The sequence below is a fragment of the Lucilia cuprina genome, chromosome 5 (genome assembly GCF_022045245.1).
Source record: "Lucilia cuprina isolate Lc7/37 chromosome 5, ASM2204524v1, whole genome shotgun sequence".
In the NCBI taxonomy this organism is placed as follows: Eukaryota; Metazoa; Arthropoda; class Insecta; order Diptera; family Calliphoridae; genus Lucilia; species Lucilia cuprina.
Window position 1 is genome coordinate 58,562,980 of NC_060953.1, and position 19,849 is coordinate 58,582,828.

Sequence of the window (19,849 nt, forward strand, 5' to 3'; positions counted from 1 at the left end):
GAACTGAACTAGAACTGAACTAGAACTGAACTAGAACTGAACTAGAACTGAACTAGAACAGAACTAGAACTGAACTAGAACTGAACTAGAACTGAACAAGAACTGAACCAGAACTAAACTAGAACTGAACTAGAACTGAACTAGAACTGAACTCAAACTGAACTAGAACTGAACTAGAACTGAACTAGAACTGAACTAGAACTGAACTAGAACTGAACTAGAACTGAACTAGAACTGAGCTAGAACTGAACTAGAACTGAACTAGAACTGAACTAGAACTGAACTAGAACTGAACTAGAACTAAACTAGAACTGAACTAGAATTGAACTAGAACTGAACTAGAACTGAACTAGAATTGAATTAGAACTGAACTAGAACTGAACTAGAACTGAACTAGAACTGAACTAGAACTGAACTAGAACTGAACTAGAACTGAACTAGAACTGAACTAGAACTGAACTAGAACTGAACTAGAACGGAACTAGAATTGAACTAGAGCTGAACTAGAACTACTTATAATCGATTAATTTCGAAACATTCAATGTAATGTGAAAAATAATACCACTCACCTGTTTATGACCCGAACATATAAAATTATCCGAATTACTTATACTCAGCGTTGCTATTAGATGCAGTACTTTTGCTGTGGGATTCTTTAAAACCACCTTAAAAGTCATTGGCATTTTAACAAACATTTTCTCCTCAATCGAACAATAGATATTTAAAGGTGGCTCCACTATAGGCAAACCGCTAATAATAAACTTACTCTCATTTTCTTCTTTTCCACCTGAACGTCTCCATTTTATGCAATAGAAACCGAAAACTATATTATTACTAGGCACAGCCGTTGATGACTGCATATTAGAATTTGTTGTATCCATTAATAGGGAAGCCTTAAGGAAACCTCTTAAATGACCCGTAGCCTGTATAGCATCCAAAGATTTGTTGTATATTAAACGTGTGTGTAGATGTTTAGGCGCCTGCGCCACATTTTCATCCGTTGCATTAGTATTGTTATTATTGGCTGCTAAAACATTAGTCGCTTTACCATCATCCGATATTGTTGATGAACTCATATTGGAATTTTGACTGGACAGCATGAGGGCATTGGGGGAGGCAGTATTATTTATTATTGTCATATTCGTTGGTAGTTTCCCCATTAGACTTTTATTCATATGATTAGAGGTTAAGGTATTCAGGACATCACCTGTTTTCATTAAATGTTTTCTAGATGTTCGCAGGCGATTAAAAATGTTGGTTTGTACCTCGTTTTTGGTGCGCTCATAATCCTTGACCGTTATCCACTCTTCACTAGTGTTATTCGTGCGTAAAACTATTACATCTTCGAGTTTCTCACCACGCTGGTAAATGCTGGAGAATTTTTTACGTTTAAAACTATAGGTTGATTGCACTAGGTTATGATCCTATAAAAATAAGAAAAGAAAACTTAATATAATTAATATTATTGCCATTTTCAAAACTTACACATATAAAATAGGTTTCCAATATATCTAATTCCACATCTGCTTGTATTACAAGACCGGCTCGAAACAGGAAATTCTCACCACGATAGATTTTCGTTAGAGGCATTCTATTGAGTGTATAAAACTGACCCTTAAATTTAAACTCTGCATCACATCTTACACTGAGCACTGTGTCCTGTGTCTTACGCAAACTATTTTCATCTAAAAATTCCAGATGTATTGGTGTTATTATGGGCAGAGGTGTTAAAATGGTTTGATTGGATGTTAGATTCTTAGCCGCTAATGTCGCTTCTGGAGATTCATCCGTACTGCTGGGTGTTGTTGCATCATTTATAACTATTGCTGTTGTAACTTTGGGTTTTAGAACATCCGTTGTATAGCAAATTTTCTGTTGCAACGTTATCGTTGTCTCAATTAGACTGAATATGTAATATGAGGCGGTGTTGGAACTTTGCATGGACAGTTCTCCAATGTCAATTTGTATACTAGAATGAAGTTTTTGCTTATTTGGAGATATATCTGTGGTAAGGAATACTGTAAAGATAGAAAAACAAATTCATTTTTCAGAAGTAGGTACATATTTTTTTAACAATTTTCTCATTACTTATGACGTATTAGATTATAATGAGTGATCTTTTAAATGATAATATATTGCAAATGCATTGTAAATGAAATTAATTGAGAAATTAAGAACATTTTATACTTTTATAAAATTAAACCGATTGAGAATTGTACTAGAAGTAGAACTGTAGTAGTTCAAGAATTGAACTAGAACTGAACTAGAACTGAACTAGAACAGAACTAGAACTGAACTAGAACTGAACTAGAACTGAACTAGAACTGAACTAGAACTGAACTAGAACTGAACTAGAACTGAACTAGAACTGAACTAGAACTGAACTAGAACTGAACTAGAACTGAACTAGAACTGAACTAGAACTGAACTAGAACTGAACTAGAACTGAACTAGACCTTGAACTGAACTAGAACTTGAACTGAACTAGAACTGAACTAAAACTGAATTAGAACTGAACTAGAACTGAACTAGAACTGAACTGGAACTGAACTAGAACTGAACTAAAACTGAACTAGAACTGAACTAGAACTGAACTAGAACTGAACTGAACTAGAACTGAATTAGAACTGAACTAGAACTGAACTTGAACTGTACTAGAAATGAACTAGAACTGAAATGAACTTGAGCTGAACTAGAACTGAACTAGAACTGAACTAGAACTGAACCTAGAACTGAACTAGAACTGAACTAGAACTGAATTAGAACTGAACTAGAACTGAACTAGAACTGCATTAGAATTGAACTAGAACTGAACTAGAACTGTACAAGAATTAAACTAAAACTGAATAAGAACTAAACAAGAACGCAACTAGAACTGAACAAGAACTGACTATTTTAAGGTCAAGATTTGACCTTAATGTTGACAAAAATAATGCAAATGGAGTAACGAGTAGTATTGAACGGAATCGAATCTTATCTCGTGTTCGCTTTCGTAGTTTTTTTATTTCATCATTTATATAAAACTATAGTACATTAATATTTAATTACTTAATCAATTAAATTATTCTTTATTCACATACTTATCCTAACAATATTCATCAACAATTTTATCAATCCACGGTCGAAGGGCATTAATATTTACATAAACACCAGGTGACTCTTCTCTCGCACACTCACGTCCTCTACCCCAAGAAACAATACCCACTAATTGGTCATCCAGCAAAACTGGACCACCCGAATCGGCTGCACAAGCATCCTTAACTCCAGGAATCGAAGCACAAAACATACTTTTTGTAACATTACGATAATTTAGATATATTTCACGACATTCTTCATGCGATAAGACTTCTACATAAACCGATCTCAATTGTTGTGAGACAGTACCATTTTCTCGTGTCAAACCCCAACCGGATACTTTAACAAAGTCTCCTTTTTGTGGCATATCATTCGATAACTCTATGCTTTCAATAAATCTTTCCCTAAAAGGTGAATTTAATTTGAATATGGCAACATCATTATCTAATGTTTTTTCATCGAAGGATTTTGGTCTGAAAATCTTTTTAACTCTTCTTTGATAGTAGTCTTCATGCAAATATGTGGCACCAGCTTGAACGGTTATTTCCCTCGGTCTACGAATACAATGTGCCGCTGTTAATACACATTTCGGTGTTATTAACGATCCGCCACAGTAGAATGAACCCTCTCTACGCAAATTTACCATATAGGGAAATTGTTCGATATACACTGGTCGCCCACCAACAATACGAGCTGATCGTGTTTCCACTATAGTGCCGTGAAATTGTAAGAGAAGCGTTGTAACTAATAGAAATGTAACTAACATTATTGATACAACTTTTATGACTGATTGCAAGAAGTGTGTAGAATTTTTTATTTATAAATGTGCGAGATCGTAAAATGTGTTTAGTATTACTTGCACTTGATCTTGTTCGAAGGTTAGGGTTTAATAATGTGGCCTTTATGTTTAACAAAAAAAAAAAAAACATGTGTATTTTTAAGGTTAATTATGTGAAGGTGTTGAGGAAAGACTTTATTGAAATGTGTAGGTAATGTTAGAGCTGTCTTGCTATGAAATTGAAAGGGAAGAAAACTATATTTGTACAGATGATGTAAGAACAGGAACACACAGGAGTATCGATTCGAGTATTAAAAATACATTTGCAACTATCCATATCTATCTACCTACCTACGTATCTATCTATCTATCTATCTATCTATCTATCTATCTATCTATCTATCTATCTATCTATCTATCTATCTATCTATCTATCTATCTATCTATCTATCTATCTATCTATCTATCTATCTATCTATCTATCTATCTATCTATCTATCTATCTATCTATCTATCTATCTATCTATCTATCTATCTATCTATCTATCTATCTATCTATCTATCTATCTATCTATCTATCTATCTATCTATCTATCTATCTATCTAAGGGATCAAAAAACCCTTTCTTCTAAATATTTCATTGTCTATGACTTTTCATATAAATATTTATATTGTATATTTTTCTCACTACAGCAACAATGACAAATACTAATTTCCTCGTTTATTTTCTAAAAATATTTGTATTTATTAAATGCTTTAATAAAGGCAATTACCAAACCAATGTCATGGGTACAACTTTGACCAGAACAATGCGTATTATAGGTGGTCATAACACCTCGATAGCTGAACATCCCTACATGGTTAGTATACGTTACAAAGAACATTTCATATGTGGCGGTACGATGATATCACAAAAATGTATGCTAACAGCGGCTCATTGTTCAATATTAGAATCACCCGGGGGTTGGGAAATTCATGCTGGAACTACGTTTATAAAAGCTAAAGGGCTTATAAGAAAAGTACGCAAATGGATGGTGCCACTGGAATTCAATTTCTTTACCGTTGACATGGATGTGGCTATTGTGGAATTAGATAGGCCATTATATTCACGAAGTGTAAGACCTATACAAATCGATTATGATCCTTTGCAAGAAAATGAAGAAGTTATGGTAACAGGTTGGGGTCTTAAGAATGAATATCCTTGGGCTAAACTATCAAATGAACTGCAAGCGGTAAATGTTTCTTTAACTTCGATGAAAGAATGTTTGAAAACCTATCTGCCACATAATAATATAACGGAAAATATGTTTTGTGCTATTGGTAGTTGGGGTAGTGATGCCTGTCAGGGTGATAGTGGTGGACCTGCTATACGTCGTGGTAAGCAGGTGGGTATTGTATCATGGGGTTATCGTTGTGGCTCTCCGGAATATCCTGGTGTGTATACCCGACTAAGTAGTCCCAGTGTTAGGGGTTTTTTAAAGTATATAATAAAAAATAATTGCTAAAACTGAATGTCGGTTACATTTTGAATATAAATTGAAAATTGCTAATTTTTATCTAATAGAGCGAAACCCAAATAATTGCGTTAATAGCTTAATAATAAAATGCATGAACATTTTATAGGAAACAAATCTACTGATAGTATTAGTTTAACGCTTGGAAATCAAAGATGTCATGCGAATATCTGGCTGTTACAATTTCAATAATTTTATTTCGTCTTCCCTCAATGTATTTACATCAATCCAGTGATCCTCGTATTGTTGGAGGTGTTGAGACTACCATTGAACATGTTCCGTATCTAATAAATCTACGAAGAAATGGTCAATTTTCTTGTGGCGGTTCTTTGATAACCAACAAATGTGTGCTAACAGCTGCCCATTGTGTAAATGGAGTACCTGCTTCTAGTTTGAGCATTAATGCGGGTACCTCAAAACTAACAGATCCCGGAGAAATGCGTCAAGTGGAGCAATCTTTTGTCTCCGTATTGTATTCCCCCACAAATCTTGACATGGATGTCGCAGTTCTAAAGTTAAATGAACCCTTAAAGGGTCCCAATATTGCCACTATACCACTCTGTTCTAAACGTCCTGCCAACAATGCTTATGTTCGTGTATCAGGCTGGGGTGTAACAAGTGAATCTAGTCGTATACCACCGAATCAAGTGCGTACAGTTAAAGTGCAAGTAATATCGAAGGAGAACTGTGAACAATCGTATGCTGGTAAAGCGTTTATATCTAGTACAATGTTTTGTGCCTCGGTACCGGGAGAACGTGATTCTTGTTCTGGTGATTCAGGTGGACCTGTAGTTTATAATGGTCAAGTTTGTGGTATAGTTTCATGGGGATTTGGTTGTGCCAGACGTGAATTTCCAGGAGTCTATACAAATGTTGCCAGTTCAAGAATAATGACGTTTGTTAGATCAATTATTATGCAAAATTGTATGTAGTTTAAAGAATTATAAATAGAAATATAATTTTAATTAATTAAAATTTAATTTTTAATAAAAATAATTTAAATAAATTATAAGAAAAGTATGTGTTTGAAAATAGATGTGCTTTCAATCAAGATAAAATTCTAAAACATTTGGATATTGGCAATTTATAGTTAAAATATGTTTTTATTCGCTGATGTTATTGAAACCAAATATTCAAACTTAAAGTCGATCGAGTATGTTAAGTTGCGAGAGAGTTTTTTATTGTAAAAGAGAATGATAATCGATGCACTTTCACAGACATAGGGTAGGATACAAAAATTCGCTAGATAGGAGCCAATAAACCATAGGATTGTGTACAAAGCCGGTGGTGAAATGACTGTTTATGATTGGGGTTAAATTGACGAAAACTATGGAACAATCAATTAGGGACAGTAAATTTATTGGTAGTTGATGTGAAAAATTTCAGAAATGTGTTTAATGTTGGGCAGTTGCTCACAAGTCTTGGTTGGTCAGTGGTTGAGATCCACATAGTGGCTGTGGTTTAAACCTAAATCGCAGGAAGCGGATGCTTGGTTTAAAGATTGATGCACTGTGAAATATAATTTTCAAGATAAATTTCTGTTATCGTTCCTAGTTTCTAGAGCAATACAAATTACAGAACATGACTGCGGATTAAGAAAGTTTTGAATTTAAGGTTGGGTATACGAGGTGGATTTTTTTTATGTTTATTTGGTGTCCTTAACTAGGGTTTTCCAAAAAATGGAGTGTAGTGCAAGGTCGTTATTTTCTTTTCTTTAATTTATCAGCGATTTTCCTACATGGTCTTTATGACCACTGAAATAAAGTCTTCGTCCCCTAGGTGCTGTTGCCGAATCAATAGAGCCTTTTCAGTAGTGTGGTTGCGCGACATATAAGATTTTTCCTTTGTCGTGGTTAGATTGAGCTTGCTCATGACACCTGTCCTTCCCCAACGGTGTTACTATGGCAAGAGATTAGATAGCTCGAATACTTGAGCATATAGTAAATTGCAACCTGCTTGTAAGATACACAATGGGGCAGGGATGAGTTGTTACATTTTACTCACGCAGTGGATGAAAATGACCACCGTGAAATAGACCGTCAAGGCAGCTGTTCACGTAAAGCATATTCGTCTTGGTAATGATAAGGAATAGTAAGTTAGAAGTTCTAGCCCAAGGCAAAACATATACCTAGCAAAAATTAAACGAAGTACTTTCCAAAGAATAACATTTATCACCACTTCAAAGGTAGGACTTAGTAAATTTTTTAACCTTCTTTGGAAGTAATTTTTAATGACTTCCGAAGAAGCGAAAATAATGCTATAATATATATTTTGCAATTCTATATATTTTTCTTTTATTCTTACAAAATATTATTTTTGTTCCTTTGTATTAAATATGCATATTTCGCTTCCAATAACATACAAATGACATCTTTAGAATGATTTCAGAAGTAGTCAATTTGGCATCAAATAAAATTGACAAGTCTGTTTTAAAATCATTACTTCATCAGGTCTTTTTCGGCACTTCCATGCAGTAAATTCTATTTCTTTTGCTGGGTATTTGTGTATTTTTCGTTTATGAACATAGTAGTTAGCTGCATGACATTCCATTCTATGTAAGTCACAAAAAATTAGTAACATTGACTGAATTCCATAATGGATAAAAAAATTGTAATAAATAATATTAATATAATTTTGAATTAATATTTATCAAAAATTTCCCTCAAACTAATTCTATGCCAAGGTCTATGTTAAAACTGTCAATTGAGGTTTAAGTTAACAAAAAAGGTCAAAACTATTGCAGAATTTAAAATATATAAAATATTACAAAATTTTATATATAATCAAATTGGTAAACATAACATATGTTCAGTTTAAAAATATCGGTAAATATGGCAATTTTAATATTATTGTACAGTTTGATCCTAGCTTTAGTTCTGCCAACAAAAACTTTGTTCTTAAATGTATCAGATCAAAGTAGTCGTATAGTGAATGGTAAAGTAACGACCATAGACAAAGCTAAATTTGTGGTGAATCTACGTAGTCATGGTCACTTTTCCTGTGGTGGTTCTTTAGTGGCACCAAAAATTGTACTCACTGCCGCTCATTGTGTAAATGGATTAAGAGCCTCTGAGTTGACCATAATAGGTGGAGCTACATATCTTTCTGAAAGGGGTATTAAACGTTCTGTCTTTAAAATATATATACCAAAAGAATACAATTCCCGTACCATGGATATGGATATAGCACTACTGATATTATCTAAACCCCTGGAAGGAGCTAATATTTCAATTATAAAATTGTGTAAAACAAAATGGAATGTTGGTGATGAAATGACAGTTTATGGTTGGGGTCAAATTACTGAAGTCAATAAAACCAGCTCAAATCAATTAAGAACCGTAAAAGTGCCCGTAATAAAGCAGAAAAAATGCAGCGATATGTATAAAGGACATGAAAAAATAACAAATTCAATGTTTTGTGCTGGCGATTTGAAGGGTAAGGATGCTTGTACTGGTGATTCTGGTGGTCCAGCCGTATATAAAAATCAATTATGTGGTGTAGTGTCATGGGGTACGGGTTGTGCTCGTAAGAATTTTCCGGGTGTTTATGCAAATATTATTTTTGCTAGAGAATATATTGATAAAATAATGAAAAACTTTGGAAGCTATTAAATATTTAAACAAAATAAAAAATGATACATAAACACATACATCAATGGACTCTCTGTTTTACATAACACAAGTTTTCAGGATGACAAAAGTTGATTTCGTAAATTTGTAAAATTTTAAATTGTTGTTGTATAATACATTTGTCCAATTCACAGTCGATGTCGTATCGTTGCAGCGTTGTGTAGCATAAAAATTTTTCAAATAAAATTTTTTGGAACAAAAACAATAATAATAAAATTACGACATACTACGATACAACCGTACAACATCGATTGTGAATTGGACAATTTATTTGTAAGACCACAGTTGTATTTATTACATTCTATTCTATGCCCAGAAGTAGAATTTACTACAGAAATAAAACTGAAGAAGTAATGATTTTAATACAGGCTTAACATAGGAGGGATGTCCTTTTTATTTGATTCCATATTCACTACATTTGAAGTCATTCTTAAGAAGTAATTTGTATGTTCTTTTTTTTAAGTAATAAGGAATTAAAATTGTAGTAATACAGAATACAACAAATTCGACTCAAATAATATTAATATACATAAATAAATTACACGCATTTATCAATTAAAAATAAAATTGTTAAACAAATTTACTTAGTGCTACTTTTGAAGTGGTAATAAATGTTATTCGTTTGGAAGTACTTCGTTTTTATTTTGCTGGGTATTTTTCACAAAAGCTTTAAATGTAAAAAATTTCATAATTAATTTAAAAAAATTTGCCATAAATATTAAAACAAATTTTAAATTAATATTTGCTAAATTTTATCCTAAAGTCTTTGTTTTAACCTTTAGTAAAAGTTGAAATTAACAAAATTATTCTAAATTTCAGCATAAAACCAAATATTTAAGATTCTTTTTAAAATACTATAAATATTATTAAACATGACAATTTTAATTACATTACACAGTCTGATCGTCGTCTCGTTACACTTGCCCAGTTTTTAATTTTGTCAGAACAAAGTGCTCGTATAGTAAATGGTAACTTGTCTACAATTGATCAATCTAATTGTGTGGATGAAGAGCAGATGAATTGACCATAGTAAGAGGAGCAACTTATCTTTATGAAAATGCGATTAAATGTTATGTCTCTAAAATAGAGAAGAATGTATTATCCCAGTCATGAATATGGATATTCCACTATCTATCTATCTATCTATCTATCTATCTATCTATCTATCTATCTATCTATCTATCTATCTATCTATCTATCTATCTATCTATCTATCTATCTATCTATCTATCTATCTATCTATCTATCTATCTATCTATCTATCTATCTATCTATCTATCTATCTATCTATCTATCTATCTATCTATCTATCTATCTATCTATCTATCTATCTATCTATCTATCTATCTATCTATCTATCTAACTTTCTATCTATCTATTTATCTATCATCTATCTATCTGTCTGTCTGTCTGTTTATTATATCTATCTATTTGTCTGTTTATTACTTATATTATTGATGAGGGTATAATGTTTCATTAGACAAGTAGTGAATACTTACAGTAGTTACAAATTCTAATTTAAAATTTGCAAAATTTTACTCCAAATAAATTCAATTACACGGTGTTCCTTTTAACTTTTAGCAAAAGTTTAAGTTAACATTAACGTTCTAAACTGATTTTTTGCAAAAAAACTATACTTCAGTGAAAAATATCGGTTAACTAAGAAACATGTTAATTTTATTTATATTTTTCAGTTTGATCCTCGCATTAAATCTGCAAATAAATGCTTTGATGTTAAAGAGGACAGATCAAAGTGCCCGTATAGTGAATGGTGATCTGATTACAATTGACAAAGCTAAATTTGTTGTGAATCTACGTAGACACGGTCGATTCTTTTGTGGTGGTTCTTTAGTGACACCAAAAATTGTAATTACTGCCGCTCATTGTGTATTTGATTTAAAAGCCGCTGAATTGTCCGTGGTAGCAGGAGCTACTTATCTTTCAGATGAGAATTTTAAAAGTCCTGTCTCAGAAATATGTTTACCAGAAGAATACAACTCTCGAACTTACGAAACGGATATAGCACTATTGGTATTATCTAAACCCATGGAAGGAGCTAATATTTCTACTATAGAACTGTGTAAAACTAAATGGAAAACTGGTGATGAAATGGCGGTTTATGGTTGGGGTCGTATTGCCGAAGACATTAAAGGAATCTCAAATCAATTAAGGACCGTAAACGTGCCAGTAATAGAACAAAGCGAATGCAACGAAATGTATAATGGAGAAATAACGAAATCAATGTTTTGTGCTGGCGATTTGAAGGGTAAGGATGCTTGTAAGGCGGATTCTGGTGGACCAGCAGTATTTAATGGTCAATTGTGTGGTGTGATATCGTGGGGTATAGGCTGTGCTCGTACCAATTTTCCAGGCGTTTATACAAATATTATGATTGCTAAACAGTTTATTGATAAAATTATGAATAAATATAAAAGTCATTAATTAAATATTTTAATTTAGTAAGTTGCTTCCCAGATTTTCATATTGATTTCATATTTTAAAGTTTTGTAACCAATAATTTATTTGAAAAAAAAATATCCTAAATAAACAGTTACTTCGTGGGACTATATTCAAAACTATCTATCTTGTATAGTAAACGTTTTCATGGAGATCAAACTAAACTGTTTTTTTTACTTATTCAACAAAATTTTTATGTATTAATTTAACAAATGTTTAATTTGTTTTCTGTAGAATTTATAAAACGAATGTTTACTAGATTATTGAAACATTTAATTTTAAAACTAAGATAGCGAATATTAAATATATACTACCTCGATATTCAAATACATAATAACAATAAACAAAATAAAAAATATTTTAATTAATTTACACATGCTCCGTTTTTGAATAATAATAGTAAATGTTTTTTTTGTTTAAAACAAAGATAAATATTTTGAATATTGTATTTGTCATTTTTAAATGCAAGTTTATATATAAATATCCCCGTTATTGAGAAATTGCAACTATTTCGCTATTTAAAATAAACGGTTAGTTTTTGCTGTCAAAGACAAAATAACTTGAACTCGTAACGTTAATTACACAAGTCAACAAAATCGAACTTTTTGAGTGCCTTTTAAATAAAAATATCTAATTCCTATGTATTTCCACGCTCTGAGTTTAAAAATCGCCAGTAAAACTATTGTTTCCGATTTAATTGCAAACAATATTTTCTAAACTTTTAGGATGTTTTTTACTTAATTTTGCTGAACTGGTACTTAATTCCTACTGGTACTTAATTAACACCATGTAAATCTACATAAAATTATCTGTCCAAAGAGTATAATCATAATGACAGTTTTTCCATAATGTACTATCATTACATAAACCCATAATTGTATTAAAATATCGAAATATTATACAATTCACGAACAGTAACCTAACGTTGTATCATTGTATGTCCTAAGTTTTTACTATTCTTATATTATTGTGTCAAAAATATTTGACTGTGAAATATTAATGACATACAATGATACAACAATACGATATCGAAAGTGAATTGGATAAATGCGAGGTCCTTTGATTTAAAAATATAGTTGTTGATGTTTGTGAAGATCATCCCAAATAAACTGTCAACATTATTATACTCTAATAATATACAATATTGTGTAGATTAACATATTGGCTCGGTTTTGAGAAATTAACTAAAAAATGCAAAAAAAAAAAATTCTTAAATAACCAAAATATTTTGAAAACCAAAGCTAACAGAAACTTTTCATAACAACTTTTGAAGTCAGGAAGTCAGATATTTTTATTTAAAAGGCATTTTAAGTGTTGTCTAGTGAGTTATTAAATAAATAATATGAAAATTAAAGGAATTAAACGATTTAAAACTGAAAATTTAAAATTGCTCTTTCGAATGTCAAGAAGTAAAAATTTACGTTTAATAAATGACGAAATATTTATATTTTCCCACTTCCTTCATACATTTGTTATTCCTAATTTTAATATTATGGGAAATATCGTCTAAAACCACTCTAATATACGTAAAAGGAAGTGAAAAGGAATCCCGAATAGTCAATGGTATAACTACAAATATACAAAGTGCCAAATATATCGTTAATCTAAGACTAAATGGCAAATTTATTTGTGGTGGTTCTTTAATAACACCAAAACTTGTTATAACAGCAGCCCATTGTGTTAAACAATTTAATCCCAATCAATTGACAGTAACAGGTGGCGTAACATATCTTTCAGAAACTGGAGTACGTAGAAGTATTGACAAGATGATGGTACCTAAAGAATATAATGCTGATACTTATCACATGGATATAGCGGTACTTAAACTAACGGGCCCTATGACTGGCAATAATATAGGAACGATTGAATTGTGCAAATCCGATTGGAAACTTGGAGATTCTATACAAGTTTTTGGTTGGGGTGCTTTGAATGAAAACAATAATCAGGAATCGAATCAATTGCGTACGGTTAGAGTTCCCTTGATAACGCGTAAACGCTGTACGGATATGTACAAAGCCGATGGTAGAGCGATAACACAGACAATGTTCTGTGCTGGTGATTTAAAGGGAAAAGATGCTTGTTCTGGTGATTCCGGTGGACCGGCAATATTTCAAAATCAATTGTGTGGCGTTGTATCGTGGGGTGTTGGTTGTGCGAGAACTAAATCTCCTGGAGTCTATACAAATATTAAGAGTGTACGTAATTTTCTTGATCAAGCTATAAAATTGGGATTGGACTAAGAGGCAAATGTGAATGAACAAATTTTGTTATAAAGACGTTTTGTAATTTGTATTATATTAATAATGTAGTCAATTTTTTTAATAAATAAACTGCGACAGATTATAATAGATTTTTAAAGATTTCATCACTATTAATGCAACTAACTAATGTCTATCTATCTATCTATCTATCTATCTATCTATCTATCTATCTATCTATCTATCTATCTATCTATCTATCTATCTATCTATCTATCTATCTATCTATCTATCTATCTATCTATCTATCTATCTATCTATCTATCTATCTATCTATCTATCTATCTATCTATCTATCTATCTATCTATCTATCTATCTATCTATCTATCTATCTATCTATCTATCTATCTATCTATCTATCTATCTATCTGTCTATCTTTCTATCCATCTATTAATACACTCATATGTAAATTATTGATAAGGGTTTCATATTTCGCTTGTGACTATTTACAGAAGTTGCCTTCATGACATTCCATTCTATATGTGTCATAAAAAATTTACATTTACTAAATTCCAAAATTGATAAAACTTTCCATATTACAACTAATATTAATTTAAAATTTGCTAAATTTTTTATCAAACAAATTTAATCTCAAAGTGTTTGTTTTAACCTTCAGTGAATGTTTAACTTAACGAAAAAGTTCTAAACTGTTGCAAAAAACCAAATATTTAAGATTTTTTCAAAATACTATAAATATTATTTACTCGTGTAGAAAAGTTCAGTGTAAAAATATCGGTAAACTAAGAAACATGTCAATTTTGTTTATATTTTTAAGTTTGATCCTCGCATTAAACCTGCAAATAAATGCTTCGATCATAAATATGACAGATCAAAGTGCTCGTATAGTAAATGGTGAACTGATTACTATTGACAAAGCTAAATTTGTTGTGAATCTACGTTTACAAGGCCTATTCTTTTGTGGTGGATCTTTAGTGTCACCAAAAATTGTACTCACTGCCGCTCATTGTGTCATTTCGTTAAAAGTCTCTGAAGTGTCCGTAATAGGAGGAGCTACTTATCTTACGGATAAGGAATTTGAAAGTTCTGTTTCAGAAATATATATACCAGAAGAATACAATTTCCTAACCAACGATATGGATATAGCACTATTGATATTATCTAAACCCCTGGAAGGAGCTAATATTTCTACTATAGAACTGTGTAAAACTAAATGGAATACTGGTGATGAAATGGCGGTTTATGGTTGGGGTCGCATTGCCGAAGACATTGAAGAAAGCTCAAATCAATTAAGAACCGTAAACGTGCCAGTAGTAGAACAGAGCAAATGCCGAGATATGTATTATGAAAATAGTGAAATAACGAATTCAATGTTTTGTGCTGGCGATTTAAAGGGTAAGGATTCTTGTAAGGCCGATTCTGGTGGACCAGCCGTATTGAATGGTCAATTGTGTGGTGTGGTATCGTGGGGTGAAGGCTGTGCTCGTCACGACTTTCCGGGCGTTTATGCAAATATCTTGTTTGCAAGACAGTTTATTGATGATATTATGAATAAGTATGAAAGACAATAATTTATTATGGTCCTTTCCACATTTTTATATTGATTTCATATTTTAAAGTTTTGCAACTAATTTATTTTTAAAATCTTAAAATTATCACAAATAAAGGACTATATTTAAAACTGTCTATCTTACACAACTGTTATTCCGCTAATTTTTAAGTATTAATTTTTCAAAAATAATTAAACATTAATAAATAAAATTTTTTGGAGAAATATTAACAAATATTTAATTTGTTTGCTGTAAAAATTATATCACGAATGTGTACTAGATTTCTCACACATTCTTTCTTTTAAATCTAAGATAACTAGTTTTGAATATACTCACTCTATATTCAAATACATAATAAAAAAATTATTTTAATTAATTTACACATGCTCCGTTTTTTTAATAATAGTAAATAATTTTTTGTTGAAAACAAAGATAAATATCTTGAATATGGTATTTGTCATTTTTAATTGCAAGTTTATATATAAATATCACCGTTACTGGGAAATTGCAAATTATTTCGCTATGTAAAATAAACGGTTAGTTTGCTTTCCTACGCTGGCAAAAAAAAAAACAAAACTTGAACTCGTAACGTTAAATAATTCAACAAATGATATGAACATTAAAGGATTTAAACGATTTACAACTGCAAAATTTAAAATCACTCTTGCGAATGTAAAGAAAACGAAATTTTATATTTAATAAATGACGAAATATTTATATTTTTCCACGATCATACATTTATTATTCTCAATTTTATTATTATGTGAAATATCGTCTAAAACCACTTTATTATACGTTAAAGGAAGTGAAAGTAATAGCCGCATAGTCAATGGTATTACTACAAATATAGAAAGTGCCAAATATACTGTAAATCTAAGGCTTAATGGAAAATTTATTTGTGGTGGTTCTTTGGTTACACCACAATTTGTTGTAACAGCAGCCCATTGTGTTAAAAACGTTAATCCCACCCAATTAACTGTAATAGGTGGCGTTACATATCTTACAGAAACTGGAGTACGTAGAAGTATTGAGAAAATAATAACACCTAAAGAATATAATGCTAAAACTTATCACATGGATATAGCGGTACTTAAATTATCGGGCACTATGACTGGCAATAATATTGCAACCGTTGAATTGTGCAAATCCGATTGGAAACTTGGAGATTCTATACAAGTTTTTGGTTGGGGTGCCTTAAATGAAAACAATAATCAAGAATCAAATCAATTGCGTACGGTTAGAGTTCCATTGGTGACGCGTAAACGATGTTCGGATATGTACAGAGCCGATGGTAGTACGATAACACAGACAATGTTTTGTGCTGGTGATTTAAAGGGGAAAGATGCTTGTTTTGGTGATTCCGGTGGACCGGCTATATTTCAAAATCAATTGTGTGGCGTTGTATCGTGGGGTGTTGGTTGTGCGAGAACAAAATTTCCCGGGGTCTATACAAATGTTAATAAAGTACGTAATTTTATTGATCGGGCTATGAAACTGTGAGGATTAGATTAAAAGGCTAAATTGAACGATCAAATTTAGTTATAAAGATGTATTTGTAATGTGTATTGTTGTAATAATGTAGTAAAATTTTGTTAATAAACTAAGAAAATGAACCAAACTGAGTAGTCAATACTTGATTTAAATTGAAAGAAATTAATTTAACCTAATTAACTAACTAACTAAGTAAGTAACAAACTAACTAACTAACTAACTAACTAACTAACTAACTAACTAAGTAACTAACAAACTATCTATCTATCTATCTATCTATCTATCTATCTATCTATCTATCTATCTATCTATCTATCTATCTATCTATCTATCTATCTATCTATCTATCTATCTATCTATCTATCTATCTATCTATCTATCTATCTATCTATCTATCTATCTATCTATCTATCTATCTATCTATCTATCTATCTATCTATCTATCTATCTATCTATCTATCTATCTATCTATCTATCTATCTATCTATCTATCTATCTATTCAGACTGTGTTGTGGTAATAAATATTTATTTCACAATTATTTGAATTTATAATCAAATTTAAAGTCTAAGAACTATGCAGGTCGCACATAACACGTGTATGTAACAAATATTATACAAATAATAAATTAAAACCGTTGAATTACTAAAACTATGTTACCAAAAAAAGGTTCTATAAACTTTACAATTCTTGGTCAAGGTATTAACAAACTGAACAGTATGATATTAACAACTGTTTAAATAAAGTATAATTATGTATGCATTAAGCCTCTTGCTCCCTCTTGACGTCTGTTGTGCTAGAATTATTTATTATATATATATGTCTCTCATTCATATGCGATATATTATGCAACTGCGGTATTTATATCTTTATTGTTTGTTGTTTAGGACTAGAATAAGATTATTCTTTCTAGGGTTAGAGAATACTTCACAGATGATGATTGCAGGTTACGCATAATTAATAACCTATTACTTTGACATAACATTCACTTGAAAGTTTGCGACCGATATTTTTATAATGATTATATTGCAGGATATCCTAGAAGTTTTAGGCGTATATAGTGCTTCTGGTATAATAGGATTTTAGACTATGATAGTTTTGAATTGACCTCTAGTGAAAAGTTTGAGTTTATATATAGAGTAATGATACGATTTAAGATATAATTAATATGATCTATATTTGAACCCTGATTACGTTTAGTTGCAGGATAAATTATAGCTTTTATATGGTCTTTATAAAAGCCTTTATTTCAATGATGTTTTAGTCTAAAGTATATTGGCATTATCTTCTTCACAAGCAAGTTGTGTTGGATTCCAGGTCACTGTAATGATTCATTAGGGTAATGTAGATCACAATAGTTAAGTTTGGTCGATAAAACCTCTAATTTGCCACTACTACATATAGAATAGATTGTAGAGTACTAATAGCATTGGGCAGGCGTATTATTAGATTTCTAGTATGAATGATAACGGGACACATGTGTAATAAACCGTTTAGGTTTTATCGAGGATGTAGGATAGTGATGGATCATGGACAAATCCCTTCCGAAACTTTATTACTTCAAACTTCCGCTCTAACTTTTTTGATTTTCATTTAATATTAGTTCCTTCTTAAAGGGTATCACAATGGTCCCTCTGTAATTCAGAGTAAATAAAATTCTAATCAATATAATATAATTAGAACATTTTTGAAAACACGTACACATCGAAGAACAAACACTTAATAAAATAATAATCTTAACGGTGTTTCGCTTATAAAATTGAAATTTAACATATTTACATTTACATTTCAAACTCGGAAGTTAAATACTAAGAGGTTAATAAACTGTTACAATTAAATACAGTTGTTTCAATAGAGTTAACCTTTAGCAATAGACATTCTTTAATATTAAATTAATTATATAAAAGCCCTGATAATGGAATCTTTTCATTTGACATTAAGATTTTAAACATAATACCAGAATATGGCAAAATTTTCCACAATTTGTTTTAACACTCTAGTTGTTGTACTATTCCTACAAATTCTCACAACAAATGCTGTCAAATATCGCATAGTAGGAGGTAAACTTACAACAATCAATAATGCCAAATATATCGTATCACTACGTGAAAGAGATGGTACTTTCTTTTGTGGTGGAACATTGGTTAAGGAACGTTATGTGGTGACAGCAGCCCATTGTGTGAAAAAGTTAAAAGCTAGAAATATTATGGTACATGGCGGTGCCACCTACTTAAGTCAATTAGGTGTAAGACGTTCTGTGGTACGCATTAGTGTACCAAATGCTTTTACCTTTAAATCATCCAAATGGGATGTGGCCGTATTGAAATTGAACAGACCAATGAGAGGTAAAAATATTAAAACAATTCCTTTATGTACACGTCGCATTCCACCCCGAAGTTTGGTAAAAGTTTCCGGTTGGGGTTTGACAGAAGAAAATGCTCCCAAGGCTTCAAATCAATTGCGTACGGTCAATGTTCGTATGATGGGTCATAAGAAGTGTAAAAGAGATTATCGTTCTGTCCTTAAGATAACAAATACCATGATGTGTGCTGCTGATACGGCTCAAAAAGATTCGTGTACTGGTGATTCTGGTGGACCATTAGTGTATCGTGGAGAACTGTGTGGTGTTGTGTCATTTGGTATCGGTTGTGCTCGTAAGAAATTTCCAGGTGTCTACACTTCGGTAAATGTAGTTAAAGGATATTTGAAAAAGTCCATGAGGAAATGATTGTAAATAAATTTGGAATGCTACTTAAGGACAATAGAGTTTTTATTTAATCTTACAATTGAAAATTATTCTGTAGGAGATTTAAGCGTTTTTAGACAATATAATAAACACAACGTAATTTTGTGATTACACATATTTCACCTTAAAAATCGATTTTTTGGTGGAAAACCTAAAATTACCTATAACTTCGTTAAAAAGCATTTAAATTGAAAAATAAGCTTATTTTGTGATCACCCTTATTTTCACTCAAAAATCGATTTTTTGGTAGAAAACCTAAAATTGCCTATAACTTCGTTAAAACACGTTTAAATTGAAAAATAAGCTTATTTTGTGATCACCCATATTTTCACTCAAAAATCGATTTTTTGGTCGAAAACCTAAAATTGCCTATAACTTCGTTAAAACGCGTT

At 31.2% G+C, this 19,849-nt stretch overlaps 9 protein-coding genes across 9 annotated transcripts in view; 7 read left to right on the forward strand and 2 right to left on the reverse strand.

Moving 5' to 3' along the window:
* LOC111686381 (trafficking protein particle complex subunit 11) overlaps window positions 1-19,849 on the reverse strand; it is a 28,608-nt gene that overhangs the window by 1,650 nt on the left and 7,109 nt on the right. Inside the window, exons 11-12 of the mRNA XM_046953074.1 lie at window positions 1,486-2,018; window positions 570-1,424 (exon numbers count right to left, since the gene is read on the reverse strand). Of these exons, the coding sequence (XP_046809030.1) occupies window positions 570-1,424; window positions 1,486-2,018 (1,388 nt within the window). The remainder of the gene's footprint in view (window positions 1-569; window positions 1,425-1,485; window positions 2,019-19,849) is intronic.
* On the reverse strand, window positions 2,967-3,881 carry LOC111676988 (trypsin alpha-3-like). Its single transcript, XM_023438006.2, has one exon. The coding sequence runs from the start codon at window positions 3,839-3,841 to the stop codon at window positions 3,086-3,088; it is 756 nt and encodes a 251-aa protein (XP_023293774.1). The 5' UTR covers window positions 3,842-3,881; the 3' UTR covers window positions 2,967-3,085.
* On the forward strand, window positions 4,556-5,609 carry LOC111676989 (trypsin-like). The gene is made up of 2 exons (XM_023438007.2): window positions 4,556-5,238; window positions 5,477-5,609. Exons 1-2 carry the CDS (start codon window positions 4,639-4,641, stop codon window positions 5,504-5,506), a joined length of 630 nt encoding a protein of 209 aa, XP_023293775.2. The 5' UTR covers window positions 4,556-4,638; the 3' UTR covers window positions 5,507-5,609.
* Window positions 5,523-6,369, forward strand: LOC111676990 (trypsin beta-like). The gene has a single exon (XM_023438008.2). The coding sequence runs from the start codon at window positions 5,523-5,525 to the stop codon at window positions 6,297-6,299; it is 777 nt and encodes a 258-aa protein (XP_023293776.2). The 3' UTR covers window positions 6,300-6,369.
* LOC124420409 (seminase-like) lies at window positions 7,976-8,991 on the forward strand. The gene has a single exon (XM_046953076.1). The coding sequence runs from the start codon at window positions 8,172-8,174 to the stop codon at window positions 8,976-8,978; it is 807 nt and encodes a 268-aa protein (XP_046809032.1). The 5' UTR covers window positions 7,976-8,171; the 3' UTR covers window positions 8,979-8,991.
* On the forward strand, window positions 10,670-11,588 carry LOC124420411 (seminase-like). The gene has a single exon (XM_046953079.1). The coding sequence runs from the start codon at window positions 10,728-10,730 to the stop codon at window positions 11,436-11,438; it is 711 nt and encodes a 236-aa protein (XP_046809035.1). The 5' UTR covers window positions 10,670-10,727; the 3' UTR covers window positions 11,439-11,588.
* On the forward strand, window positions 12,713-13,790 carry LOC124420408 (seminase-like). Its single transcript, XM_046953075.1, has one exon. The coding sequence runs from the start codon at window positions 12,884-12,886 to the stop codon at window positions 13,691-13,693; it is 810 nt and encodes a 269-aa protein (XP_046809031.1). The 5' UTR covers window positions 12,713-12,883; the 3' UTR covers window positions 13,694-13,790.
* Window positions 14,486-15,376, forward strand: LOC124420412 (seminase-like). The gene has a single exon (XM_046953080.1). It carries the CDS (start codon window positions 14,535-14,537, stop codon window positions 15,240-15,242), a length of 708 nt encoding a protein of 235 aa, XP_046809036.1. The 5' UTR covers window positions 14,486-14,534; the 3' UTR covers window positions 15,243-15,376.
* Window positions 15,768-16,833, forward strand: LOC124420410 (seminase). The gene has a single exon (XM_046953077.1). The coding sequence runs from the start codon at window positions 15,924-15,926 to the stop codon at window positions 16,719-16,721; it is 798 nt and encodes a 265-aa protein (XP_046809033.1). The 5' UTR covers window positions 15,768-15,923; the 3' UTR covers window positions 16,722-16,833.

Coding starts and splice junctions, on each gene's coding strand:
- LOC111676988 (XM_023438006.2), bottom strand. CDS start 3,841: ATGTTAGTTACATTTCTATTAGTTACAACGCTTCTCTTACAATTTCAC.
- LOC111676989 (XM_023438007.2), top strand. CDS start 4,639: ATGGGTACAACTTTGACCAGAACAATGCGTATTATAGGTGGTCATAAC. Junction 5,239..5,476: donor CTATACGTCGTGGTAAGCAG/GTGGGTATTGTA, acceptor AACATTTTATAG/GAAACAAATCTACTGATAGT.
- LOC111676990 (XM_023438008.2), top strand. CDS start 5,523: ATGTCATGCGAATATCTGGCTGTTACAATTTCAATAATTTTATTTCGT.
- LOC124420409 (XM_046953076.1), top strand. CDS start 8,172: ATGTTCAGTTTAAAAATATCGGTAAATATGGCAATTTTAATATTATTG.
- LOC124420411 (XM_046953079.1), top strand. CDS start 10,728: ATGTTAAAGAGGACAGATCAAAGTGCCCGTATAGTGAATGGTGATCTG.
- LOC124420408 (XM_046953075.1), top strand. CDS start 12,884: ATGACGAAATATTTATATTTTCCCACTTCCTTCATACATTTGTTATTC.
- LOC124420412 (XM_046953080.1), top strand. CDS start 14,535: ATGACAGATCAAAGTGCTCGTATAGTAAATGGTGAACTGATTACTATT.
- LOC124420410 (XM_046953077.1), top strand. CDS start 15,924: ATGACGAAATATTTATATTTTTCCACGATCATACATTTATTATTCTCA.